The sequence below is a fragment of the Podarcis tiliguerta genome, assembly GCF_965153285.1.
Source record: "Podarcis tiliguerta genome assembly, chromosome: 6".
NCBI lineage: Eukaryota > Metazoa > Chordata > Lepidosauria > Squamata > Lacertidae > Podarcis > Podarcis tiliguerta.
Window position 1 is genome coordinate 55,877,787 of NC_139539.1, and position 13,509 is coordinate 55,891,295.

The 13,509-nt window shown below is 42.9% G+C and overlaps 1 protein-coding gene across 1 annotated transcript; it reads left to right on the forward strand.

The window, feature by feature from the left end:
- The first annotated feature begins 10 nt into the window (after positions 1–10).
- Positions 11–8,229, forward strand: MRPL37 (mitochondrial ribosomal protein L37). The gene is made up of 7 exons (XM_083448165.1): positions 11–490; positions 1,461–1,644; positions 4,058–4,173; positions 5,514–5,699; positions 5,916–6,067; positions 7,267–7,470; positions 8,039–8,229. Exons 1-7 carry the CDS (start codon positions 106–108, stop codon positions 8,114–8,116), a joined length of 1,305 nt encoding a protein of 434 aa, XP_083304291.1. The 5' UTR covers positions 11–105; the 3' UTR covers positions 8,117–8,229.
- The last annotated feature ends 5,280 nt before the right edge of the window (positions 8,230–13,509 follow it).

Sequence of the window (13,509 nt, forward strand, 5' to 3'; positions counted from 1 at the left end):
CCTCTACCCGGCATGCGCTTCGGAGGCGGAAAGAAAATGGCTGCCGCCGCCAGCGGGCGGTGAGGTGTCTGTGGGGGGACTCGGCGACGTGGAGTGGAGGCAGCGATGCTGGCCGTACGGCTGCCCGCCCAGCGGGCGCAGTGCTGGGCGCTCTGCGGGCAGCGCCGCGCCAAATTCACCTACGGGCCGAAGCGTCCTCGGGAGCCGCTGCCCCGCACCCCGTGGACGGTGCGCGGGCCGCCGCCGGGCGCGCCGTTGCCTTGGTACTTACGCAAAGTGCCTCCGGTGCGGGAGCAGTTTCCCGAGCTCGACGTGGTGACGTACGAGGGGAAGCTGTACCGCGTGCCTTGGCTGGCCAAGCCCCGTCACCCCAAGTGGGAGCGCGGGTGGCACGACCCCTGGCACGACCGCGGCCCCCGCCTGGAGGAGATGCCCAATTACAAGCAGCGGCCCTGCTACGTCTTCCACCAGCGGACTCGCGTGCTGGAAGGTGAGGGCTGCCTGCGGGCCCCGCGCTGACCGAGGCTGGTGGGCGGTGGGCAAGGAAGGCTCGCCAGCTTCGGGGTGTTTGGTGTCAGGATGGCTTGGGCTCTGAGGGAGTCCTCGAGTGCAGGCGATGCAGGGGGCGGTGAAAGGAAGGGACCGGCCAGAGGTTGGTGCCTGCGAAGTGACAAGCTGAGCTTGGGTTATGCAGATCAGGCATTCGAGGAGCACTCAATTAATGGCATGGACACCCAGTCCTGCAGCCTAGAAAAGGCTCTCCGAGTAGACAGTCTCAGTTTAAAAAAAGGCATACAGCAACAGCACGTGAGGGGAAAGGGAGCTTATGTACAAGTTTTTAAAGGGGCTGTTCTTAATGGCACAGTTCTATAGCTCTGCCTTTATGGAGATTTTGGCTTCCTAGGTGACAAGCTGTCTCCTCGCTGATGTGGCACTGCTGGCTGTCTTGTTCTTGCTAAAGAGCAGGCCTTTCCCAGAAGCACTCCACATCGGAGCAGAGCAGGTGACAGTGGCCAGCCTAGGAGGCTAGCACAGTCACATGGTTCTTCTCTCAGGCAGCTGCCCCAATGTAAAATTATTTAATAAATTTGTTACTTGCTTTATCTTGTCCAGCATCATAATCGTTATTTGCAAAGAAAAGCCCAGTATTTGGAAAGCATAAATACTGTTAAAGGTGGTAGTTATAAGAAGGCAGGAACTGCAAAGTAATGGACACAAACTTGTTGGGCCACATTGTGCCAACTTATCTATACTTGTCCAGGTTTTGTTAAGTAATTAACTGCAATGCATGCAGCATTTATAAGGTGGTCTTGGTTTTCTGCTCCATTTTGTCTCTAGAATAGCTCTGCTCCAAATCTTAAAAAGGATGGTGGAAAAGTCCTTGTTCTTGTGTAAGAGTGATTGAAGTGCAAGGTGCAGTACTAAAGATGCTCACTGGTAATATATTATTTTACTTGAAGGTGTAAAGCAAGCATTGTGGCTAACCAAGACAAAGCTGACACAAGGTTTACCTCCGCGAATACTTAGCATAATCAATGACCCAGCTAATCAATGTGAAAACCAGGATGAGAGAGTCCAGAATGCCATTTATCATGCACGCCTCTGGGGTAGCAGTGAGGAGGATGTACCTAGAGAAACCTATTGGTAAGTCTTTGGCTCAAGTTTCTTTTTTTGTTGTTCCATTGTTTGGGACCATTTCTGAAATTGTCATAACAGCTTATATATTTTATTCTTTTAATAAGGCAGTTAGCAAACAGTGTGGTGACAAATACAGCAGAACTAATAGCCTGGATCAGTTATGCCTCCTTGCAGAGCAGTGATTCATGCAGAGATACAGGCAGTTAGTTTTCCATTCACCCTAAAAAGTCAACTTTTGGGGCTGTAAGAATCAAATGTGCTGTCCAGTTTTAATTCAGAAAAAGCATGCTTTCACTATCAAGTGTTTGGGGAACTGTCATGAGATGTTCCATGTAGACTGATTCTGTACTCTTGGCCTTTGTATGTGTTTAAATTAAAAATTAGGAAGTTTACTTTTTTATTACTGCACCTCAGATGTGTGTGAGGTGTTCTACAGAGTACAGAAGGACAGGTTTCTGCCCTATTTAGCTTACAGTCAAAAATCTGACGTGGGGAAGCAACAGAGGAAGGGGAGACAGGAATGGATGATGATTTTGGTTGCATGCAGTTGGGTTTGTTACAGTTAAGCATTGAGGGGGTTGTGCCAAAGGTTTCATAGAAAATCTGTGTATTAAGGAGGGATTTGAAGAATAATTACCTCTGCACCTTTGTTCTGAATGAGAACAGCTTATGGATAAGGTTGTGTATGTTCTTTGATTCTGTATAAGTGCAGAATTCACTTTAGAATCTTAACATGTATTTAAAATGAGTTTCTAGTGACTGGCTAAAAAAGATTGAGGAATGACTGCTAAAACATTCAGAACCTATAGGGCAGTAGTGTAGGTTATTAACCATACTTAAGGACATAAGAAGATCACACCCAAAATCCAACGTCCTGCTATTTACTCTGGCCAATCAGATGCCTCTGGGAAGCTCACAAACTCAGCATAAAGGGAATGCCACTCCCCCAGCAACTAGCTTTGGAGGTACATTGGCTATGAATCAGGAGGTTTTCTTAAGCCAGTGGTTGGCTTAAGACTGAGTTTAGCCTCTCCATTTGCCCTGCAAGACTTTTAGCCAAGCTATGTCTACTTGTCCTATTGGTCAGTAAAGATGGGACTGTGCCAAAAAGGCTCTACTGATTTTCATCATTGGCAGCTCCTGCAAAGCCTGCGTGGCTCTTTTCAAGTTTCAACAAGCAGCTGATCTTAGGTGCTTGCAGAGACCCCTTTAAAGACCACTGGTTCTGTGCAAGCACATCTGATCACCAGTGCATGCAGAGAGCATGGTGGATCATTGGGGCTTCAAAGTGCTGCCACTGCTCCTGCCTGTCAAATTTGGTGATTGGAGGAGTGGGGGAGATAGGGATCTAGCCTGCTTGCCTTGCCTTGCCAATAGCTGCTGATAGACCTAACCTAGCCTTCATTAATTTGGCTAGTGGTCTTCATGGCAATGGATTCCATAAATTGATTACACCTTGTAAGAAGAAATTACTGTTTTGAACCTACTGCTGATAAATATCTAATATCTAATAATAAAAATTAACTCTCTCCACCTGCGTTCGCACCTCCAGTCATCGCCCATGACTAGAAGTAGAATAAATTATGCAAAAGGCGACTTGCCATAGAATTTGGGTTACCTTTTGCACAGAACTATTTTAATGTAGCTCTGCTTATGCCTTTGCACAATATTGTTTCCAGATGATTGCCGGTAACACTGATTGGCTTAATTATTGATTCCTGGCATTCTTAATAATGAATACCTGGTGTACTATCCTATGTATAATTAACTGTAACTATAATTTGAAGTTGTGTTAAGGCATTTGGCTGAACACATGAATGGTCTTCCGTGTATTTGCGTGCATAGCACTCCCTCTAGTCCCTGACCATTAACGTGTTCAAGTACAGGGAATTTCCACTCACATGCAAGTGAGGGTGAGTAGGAGCCTGCTGCAGACCTTCCAGCTCAACGTTGGTGGTTGGGAACAGTGTTAGAAACTCAGATACATAAGCTAGACACCAAATGACTCCTTAAACCAGCGTTCCGTTTGCCAAAATGGAATGTCTAGTTGCCATTTGTATTTTTCAATACAACTTTTTGGTTTCTGAAATTCATTCTGATTGTGCAGATAAAATATAATGGGTAGAATTCTACAGGATATGTTGCTAGTGTGTGGAAACAGTCCAGATCCGAGGATCCCCAGGCATCCACCGCTTGATGAGGGCGATGTCTGGGCACCAGGATGGTACCTGACATCTTCACTTAGTCACAAGTGGCCAATAGTCAGGTGCAAAATACACATAGCGAATTCTGAACACTGGTTGGAAACATAGTGTGAAGTGTAACACACATTTGAGCCTGAACATGCATGCTTTTAGCCAATTGCAAATGTTATAATACTTACAAATTAATGTCCAGTTATTTTTTTTTTGTTCTGAAGCCCTGTACTTTTAGAAGACTTGCTTCACTTATGCAGGACGATGACAGCCAAATTCCCCTTATTGGGTAAAAGAATGTTTGCTCAAGACTACAGAGTGGCAGCTGCATGGGAACGAGGTATGTCTCTTTATCCAAGTAGAATTGTCTAAAAGAACACCTCTCCCTGTACTGTCCACCATATTGCCTTCTCAGCTGGAGAAGCCCTGTGGAGGGTGGTGGGACAGGGCAGTGGTGGCTCCTCCTTGGGGAAATATGGTCAGCCCTCACCATTAAGAAATAAAGGCATATGATCTGTTTGCTCTGAAGCTTATGGAATTTTATTGGTGATTTTTATTTATTTATTATTTGGATTCTGTTTGTAGTTTTTATATATCCATCTTTTTTTGTAAGCCATCTTGGGATCCAGATTGGAGGAAATGTGTGGGATTCTAACAAACAAGTCAAAATAAGTATTTTGTTTATAAGGAAGGTTCTGTAGAAAGATTATAAGGTCCACAGCTTAGCATCAGAAAGAGTGCCCTTGAGGTAAAATCACAAGAGCCTTTTTCTGTATGTTAACAAAAAGGGAATAAGTAGAAGGATAGAGAAAATCCCATAGAGTTAATTCCCATCATCCCCCACCATTGGCCAGTCTGGTTGGGAACTGATGGGAGTCCTGACAACATCTGGCAGGTCACAAGTTTCCTACCCCTACTATAGAGCCAGTGTTGTACAAGTAACATTATTTGTTAGAGCTGTGCTGCTGTAACAAAACGGCTTTTATAGCTCTCCTGAAATTAGAGGGGACTGTTCTTTACTGTAAACTTGAAAAATGTGCACATTTGATATAAATGCTGAATCTTTAACAGGACATTTCTGTAAAATACGTATTGGTAGTTTATGTTCTCAAAGTATTTGGGACTTGTGTTCCTGAAAATAATAGAGCTTGATAGAAAAATATGATCTTAATTTTGGCCATGAACCAATTGATTTCCTTAGCTTGATCTGCTGACCATCTACCCAGTCCCTGTAGTAACTGATTCCACTTGCTCTCAGTCTTGGAGGGCAGAAACCCTTTATAGAAAATATACCATGTTTCATTGACATCCACGCTAGCCTAGGTTCCCTTCCTAGCCAAGGGGGTGCCATTACATTTCCTGGACCTGATGGTTCTAAGAATACAACAGTAAGCTCCCCTAAATAAGTATATGGGAAGTATCCACAATCACTCAATGATGACTTGTAGATTTCGCTATGCATATTCATGGGAAGTGGTGAAGGTCTTCTTTTGCTCAACATGGGAGGAAGCATGAATAGGAGAGTGCTAGTACCTGCTGTCCAAACAGAAAAGGCGATTGCCCCCTGTGCTAGTGGATTACAAGAGCATTTTCGGAATGGTGTTTATATGGGTCAGCTGATAGCTTCAGCATAGTTCTAGTGAGGAAGGATCTATTTACAGTCCACTGTTTCCTTTACAGAATCTGTTCTACTTCAGGTTCGTGGTCCCCACGGGAAGATTTTGAATGCAACGAACCTTCTACGGCCTATAGCCTCCAAAGATGAGATATTAGCCACTGAAAACCACACTTTAGAAACCTTCTACCCTGTTTTGCCTACAATTGACCTTCAAGAAGTTCGTGCATATGACATAAAAAATGATACAGGTGAATTTCCTAGAGCTTGGAGGATTAAGAAAAAAAATCATTTTCACAGAAGTTAATTTGTTATGGATGAGATTGTATCAGATGGCATATGTGAGAATAGGGGGTTGAAGTCAATACACTAACATGTCAGGTTTCTTAATTGCACTTTAGAAATTGTCTTCTTCTTGAGCAATGAGTTGTGAAATAGTTCTAACTATCACCTGATTTGTGCTTTAGGTTTCCAAGAAGGGTACCCATATCCTTATCCTCACACTCTGTACATTGCTGAGTATGACAGCATACGTAAAATGAGGCCACCACAGCTTCAGGCAAAAATGATAATGTTTGCTTTTGGGAATGCTCTGGCCAAAGCAAAGGAGCTATATGGGGTGAGTATTTTTGTAGAAAAACTATGGCATATGCTGTCCAAATTAGGAGATGGCAGTTAGTTGCTTCTATTTGTCCAATCGTTCCATTAATGGTCACCACGCTAGCTGCTGTTCCTAACTTAGAGGCAAAAGTTTTCTGAAGCTCCTCTTTCTGTGCTTTGCTCTCCAACCTTCCATGGGCACATCCACATGGAAGCTTGGTGTATTTCTGAGTTGGTGTTTTGGCAGTGCTAGGACACTGTGGTATTGTGATCCATAAGTTGCATTAAAAAACCCCCTAAAAAGCTGGCACTTTCCATTTCTGCTGTGCACAGGGAGTGTGGGATTGTTGGGGACTGACTATGATGTAGGAAAACAAATTCTTGTTGCTAAATTGTATGGTCCTTGTCATCCAGTAGTCTAGCTGAAAAGCCTTGGTTGAATTCTAGGTCAGTTGTGGGCGTCATGGTACTCTATTCAACATGAGTTTCTCATATAAAATACTGAATAAATAATAGTCTGGTAAATGTCTGGTACCTGAACAGAAGAGGAAAAAAGCCCAAGGGGATTGAAGCAGCTTTTGTAGCTGATAGTTGGAGTTTGAACTTATGGGCAAGGAGAGCTGTCACAGATTGTCCTCAAGTCCTGCAGCTTTTGTTGAGGTTTGGCTTGGCCTCTGGCAAACCCTCCAAGTAGGTGCCACTTCTTTCCCCAAACTAAAATCAGACATAATTGTAGTTCTTTGCCCTGCCAGCCTGTCTTATCAACTCAAAATATTTTCCTGGCCAGATGCTTGCGCTGCTGTCTAGCATCTTTCTACCATCCATTGTGACCCTTTCCTGTGCTACCTTCTATCCCCAGTTATCCACATGTGGACAGACAATTTTACATGTTTTCAAGTACATTCGGGTGGCAAAGCTTAAGAGTAAATCAGGGATGGGGAATCTGTGGCCCTTCAAGGGTGGTTGGACTGCACTAATAAGGATGATGGGAATTGCAGTGCAACTGCACCTGGAGGGCCACAAGTTAACCACCTCTGATACAGCCACACTGTGTGCCTTTTTATCTTTATTTCATTAAGAATTGAACCCATTCACGGTTTCATCCAGTTATAAAATAGGCAGTATTCTTCTTTTGAATACTGTACAGCATTTCTCTTGACCAACGGAGCTTATCCTATGGCTTCTAATTTCACACTTCCCTCTCATGCCGATTTCTAGGATGAGCCCAGGGTCCTGGAGAACCCCATTGTTGTGCAGACTGTGGCTACAGATGGCCAACGCTTCCATTTCCTGGTGTTCCAGTTGAATACAACAGATCTAGACTCTAGCAATGGTGTTAAAAACCTGGCCTGGATGGATGCAGATCATCTTCTGTATGAGGATTTCAGGAGTCGTCCAGTAATCAAGAAGAAAGTTGTCCGGGTATGTTGATGAAGGTAGAATGACTTGCTGCCACAGGAGCTCCATCTAGCTTTATAGTTTAGACAGAAAAACTTGGAGACCAAAATAACCTGAACCGTTAGAGGCTACATATTAATTCTCTGAAACTAGAATGGGGGGCATCCTGAACATCAGTAAGTTAGACTCTCAGTAGCACTGAGGTGCTTCATGCCCAGCACCCATGTGATTACTTGGAGTGCATTACAAGCAGAAATGACCAGTGTGTATCATTGTAAAAGTACACGTAACTTCGTAACAGGCATGCACAGATACCTTAACGATAATGCCATACTCAAGGGCATGTTGGCTGATTAGAGCCTGGTTCTGACAACATCTCTTCAGGATATCCAAAAGTAAAACAAAACAAAACACAAAACCTTAAGTTGTTTGAATCCTTTTTATATCCTCTTCAAGAAATTGCTTCCTTTCCTTTGTTCCAGGGAAGGGACAGGATGAGAATAAACTTAAGATGGTATTTGAGCACAGTGAAATGTATTGCTGTATTAATGTGTATGACAGACATTGAAAATCCAAAATTTCCCCCCTACAGATTCCAGCTGGAATACATGGCTATCAACCAGACACATTCAAGAAGTTCCTGGCATTGTACTTGCATGGTGTCGTGTGAGCAGAGCTCTGCCTTTGTTTCCTCCTGTAATGCATATGCTTACTGTGCAGTTAAGGGTTAGAGACTATTTAATTTTTTTTTTTTAAAAAAATAAAGTTTCTTTATATATAAAAGTCACATGTAAATAATATTGTTTCAATCTGCTGTCAGAACATTTAACACCTTAATATTGGCGTTCATTTTGAATAATTAAGTGCCCGTGTTCTACTTTTACAAGAAAGAATGGAAAGCAAAATCTAGTTCTGCACTTAAGGCTAACAATACTTGGGCCATAATCCTGTCTTTCATCCTCATAGCAGCTGATCCCCACCCCACCCCCACCAAAAACACCCCAACTTAGGTTGAGTGACAATATTAATACAAGTTCTGGGGTGGCAGCAATCAAGTAATTCATTTTTATGAAACATCTTCAGTTGCATTTGTTCAGTCATTAGGCAGTAGGTGACATTCTAGGGCTTCAAACAGCCAAGCTGAAAGTTGTTATTCCAAACAAGTACAGTATATAGTGTCTTAGTTGCAGAGGAAGAATTCTAAACAATGAGAGAACTAGTTGGGATTTAAGAAGATCAAATCTCTCAAATGTTTTGAAGGTTCATTTAGACCATAATGATACACACACCAAGGATGTATACCAGTAGTAGTATGATGTATATTATGATGTCTATAAAGAGGTCTGTGTCGTTGATACATTCAGGAAGTTGTTTTTTTAAAAAAGCAAGCTTCCTTTAGAAAAAGAATCTTAAGTTTCTCAAATCTAACTTGACAATAAATTAAGTGAGACAAAGTTTTTTTAAAAAATCTCTAAAATTCATCAGAAGCAGGAAACTGAACAAAGCTATTTGGGTTGCTAGAAAACAAATGGGTGAAGAGTGATTAAAGCAGCAAAATTGAATAAATTCACTGCATATAGTCAACAGTGGAAGACGTAGGACAGAGACTTGTGCCTGAACTTCCAGGGAGGGAGTGTAAAGAACTCAGAGTGGCCAAGAAATGAAGTGCTTGGGAAAGGGTAGTTGTTGTGCAGTGTACTTCCCACCTTCCCTAACCATTAGTCACTCTGGCTAGGGCTGATAGAAATAGTAGTCTGCAACATCTGGAGAGCGCCATGTTGACTCTCAATGTTCTTCTAAAGTTAGATGGCATTAGCTATTTGCTACTATAGTCTAATGTAGCACTTCTAAAAAGGGAGCAGGATCATGCAAATTGGAAGTTAGTTAGCTTATCATCTGGGCCAGGTCAACTGGTAGAGAGCATTATTAAAAGATCATTTAAGAATCAACATGGTTTCTGCCACGGATAGTTCTTCAGTAGATTCCTGAGCAAACTTCACCGCTATGGGATAAAATGACAAGTCCTCATGGATGGGTAACTGGTTGGTAACAACAACATTATTTATACCCCTCCCATCGGGCTGGGTTTCCCCAGGACACTGAGAGCGAGAATAAGTGAATGGTCCTCTTGTTGGAGGGAAGAAAGAAGTAGAGCTCTCCATATCTGCATTGATATGCACTTACCAGCTGAATTATATTTTTGAGCTTAACAAAGTACAACCACAGTGCTGCTAAAGATGAAACATGTTCCCAACAAATGATTGGATCTAGCATTTGGGGTCTTTTCATGAAAAAAAATATGTAAGATTTGTGCTTGGTGGGGAGAAAGTGGATAGTTTCCTGCTTATCGGGATTCAGCAAAGAGACCCATTAGCAGTTGGTCCAGGACAGACAAAAGAAAATTCTTCTCATGAAGAAAAACTTTTGGAATTCGTTGACAAGATGCAACAAGCGCTAACTTAGATGGCTTTAAAAGATTGTAGAACAACTCTGTGAACAATTACTAGTGGTGATGATGATGGTGGCTATAGGCAATCTCTAGGTCAGAGCTTTCCAAACTTTTATTCTTGGTGACAAACATTTTAGACATGCATCATTTTGCAACTATGTTAATTCAGCTTTGCTGGCAAACTAGAGGTTAAACTAACCCCTTTCCAGCCCCTTGGGGAACGCAGGGAGCATTCACACGACACACCTTACACATTGCAGCTGACACACTAACGTGTTGTGAGACAAGAGTTTGAAAAGCTCTGCTCTAGGTTCAAATGCCTCCAAGGACCAGTTGCTAGTGAGTAACAGCAGTAGAGAGGACTGCTTTCATATGCTTAAGGTCTAGCCAGAGGCTTTTGGTTGGTCACTGGGAAAGAGGGGACCAGTCAGCTCCTGAGAAGTTCTTAGGGGGGTAAGAGGAAACAACAGGATGTAGAGGCTTGCCATGTTACTGTGCTGCATCTGCTGGCACATTCCCCATCTTTTCTGTAGAAGAATGTAAATCTTTTGAAAAGATAATGGCATGCACCCAAAAGGGACAGAGCTCCCTAAGCAAGAGAGGTTGCACCACCCTACTGCATAGCTGCAGTTTGCTTCTGATCAAGCAAGAAGCAGCAAAACTTTGACAAAGCAATTCTGCTTACAGGAAAGCTAGTTGTAGAAAAAAAATATTTCCAACTGAAACATTGTGAGCTTCTTAATTAATTGTGCTTGTCCAAGAAACAGAAAATTCTTTTCGGCTTGGTTGAATTTTATTATTTGCATAGAACTGAGGAGAAAATCTATTTTACAACCTCATCTTTATGTAGCTAATAATATACTAGCTGCAGGAGGCTTTCCAACATGTTACTGTCAGGTCTTGCTAGGGATGTCAACAGCAATTGCCTGTGTGATGCTGGATACATCATCTTAACACGCCACAGGCCCTCAAAACTGGCATCTCTTTGCCACTTCAGGACTGGATGGATTTTGACAGATGTAGAACTGACTTGTGATGCAGGGGAGCTATCCGATACCAGAGATTTCCAGCTAGCACGATGGTAGCACTCGGCAGCTCCTCAGCCACAGCGAGCAAGCCATCAGACAATGGCTACACAAGGCCTAGTGCTATACAGGGAGACCTGGCTGAGCGGTTTGTGTCTCTTAGATATGAAAAGAAAACGCATCAACAAAACCACCAGGAACAATCTGTATTCTCAACACGCCTTTCCACCCTCTTGTTTCCCTCTGTTATGAGCACAGACAAATGCTCTCTCCTCCTACAGTTTCTATACTACGGTGACAATTCTAAGGCTAGGCCCCAGGGACCTGCCAGAGTGTTTGTGATAGGCTTTTGAAGTTGCTCCCACTCGTTGATCTCTTTGTCTGAACTGTTTCAACAGGTATGCATGGCTCAGATAAAACACAGTGCATGATGAAGCCTGTATGCTGTTCAAGGGGAGAATTGTTTCTTAAAACAGCATGTTCCCTTGATGTGAAGCTAGTATGAAATCAAACTCTGCAGGCTGTGCTAATAGCTCTACCAGGGGTTTGCATGTGCCCACAAACAACTCAATCTTAGACTTCAGTTGCACACATTCTTCCTGTACTCCCTAACAGGGAAAAAGGAAAATGGGAAATGAACGCGTTGCACAATTGGCGTTTCGTTTTTATCTCATCTAAGGCCAGCTTGGGACAGGCTCTTGCCACCTACCATTTGTAGTCCAGCGCTAGACTGAGGACAATGATCCCCCTGGGTGTTCTGAAATAGAATTAGCATAACCAAATAATAGACATTCATCACCACCACCCACACATCAGAATAGCTACCAGTGTTATGACCAAGTAATATTTGTTATTCCGTATGCTCTAGAACCATAAACCAGCAGGTTTTTATACTATAAACTTCTAATGCTTTAGCTAAAGTACTCTAAAACCCAGCAAACACCTTCACTGCAAAAACGGATCTAAACAAAATTCCCAGTTTCACAGCAAAACATTACATTAAAAAATTCTGCAATTTATATCGTAGGAAGGAATGTAAAGTCAGATTTCTGATGACGCTTTTTTTTTAAAAAAAAGGTTTGAAGTGTATAGCTTTTACTACGGTGGGGTAGAGGTGGGGAATTGGGATAACTTTAAATCCATTCTCTTTGTTTGTTAATGACTTAAACAACCTCCTCCCAAACTATTACAGAAGGAAGCAAGGAGAGCAACAGCTACAAGAGCGCTGGCAAGATGCAGGATTGGCCATAGGGACCCTGCTGAACAGCTGGCCGGTGGCAATTCCAACAGCTGCACGCTGGCTGGTACAAAGGAGATGCTGCGTACAAATGAAAGTGCAAGAGAGCAGCAGAACCAATGAGTGGCTCCCCTAGGGCCACTGAACCGGTGGTCCTGGATTAAGAGATTAAGAGAAAGGAATCGGAGAGCTGCCTTGGGGGTTCACTGAAAACACCTGCAAGTGCATTTAGCCTTCGCAAGTAGTCCAAGGGTTGAGGCAGGGCTTAGGGCCTGTCAGCAGCTTGAAGAATAAAAAGCAGCTGTGGGGAGCAGCACATCACATCTCTTGGGCCGTTTCTATAGTCTCTGCGGGTGCCCAGTCTTAAGCAAACCATTGCTTAAGGCTGGACAAACAGTGTCAAAGTGCAAGTCAGCAAAGCATGTGATCCTATGGTTAATAATCCTAATGAATATTAAGTTGTAACTCCCCACAATGCTTCCACCGTAGGGGAGAAGAACATTTGGGGCTACCCAGCCAGATGGTATAAATAATAAATTATTATAATATTACTACTACTACTACAAAAGCCAGAAGACCCAACCATTTAAAGTCATCTGGCTTTCTTAACTGGGGACTTTGAAGAAACAGCTGGATTAATACATTTCATTTCATTTCATTTCTGCTGTGGGGGGACGACATATCTTCAGTAATGAGATAATTGGAAGCCTGTCTTCTGTAACAGATCAACAGATAGTTGATGGATTGCCCTGCTCATAAAAATATACCACTTCCAGTTACCAGAACAAATACGAAGCCCAAATCCTGCTATTTAATCTTAAATTTAGACAAGCTGCTATTACGTTATTTGGAGGAAGACAGGAGTATAACAAGCAAATGGTTAATACCTGTAGCCGTCAGTGGAATTTGCTGTGATGGATGTGTGTGTGTCTATATAAAACCATGGCCTACCATGTTTAAATGGATCCTAGTTCTATGGCTTCCACAAAGTGCTAAATAGGCAAACATGCCCAGGGATAGCCTTAGGCAAGCTGATGGTTTGGTGGAGGCCAAATCTAGAGAGAAATAGGGAGAAAGGCATTAGCTACCAAATCTAGGGTCTCAGGCAATTCTCCCTTTACTCCCATAGCCTTTACCTGGGAGGTGAAGACAGAACATACCTGCCCCTCAAGATTCTGCTGGGCTCTAATCAGCCATGCAATGGGCTTTTGGTTTGACCAATGCCAGCATCAATAGTAAGGGGCAGCTGAGACAGGCATTGGGCTGGAGCAGGAGAAGAAGTCTCCCTTCTGTGAGGAGAAAGGGCCAGAAGAGGTTCTTAAAAGAAATAAGAAAGTGGAACAAAAGATTAA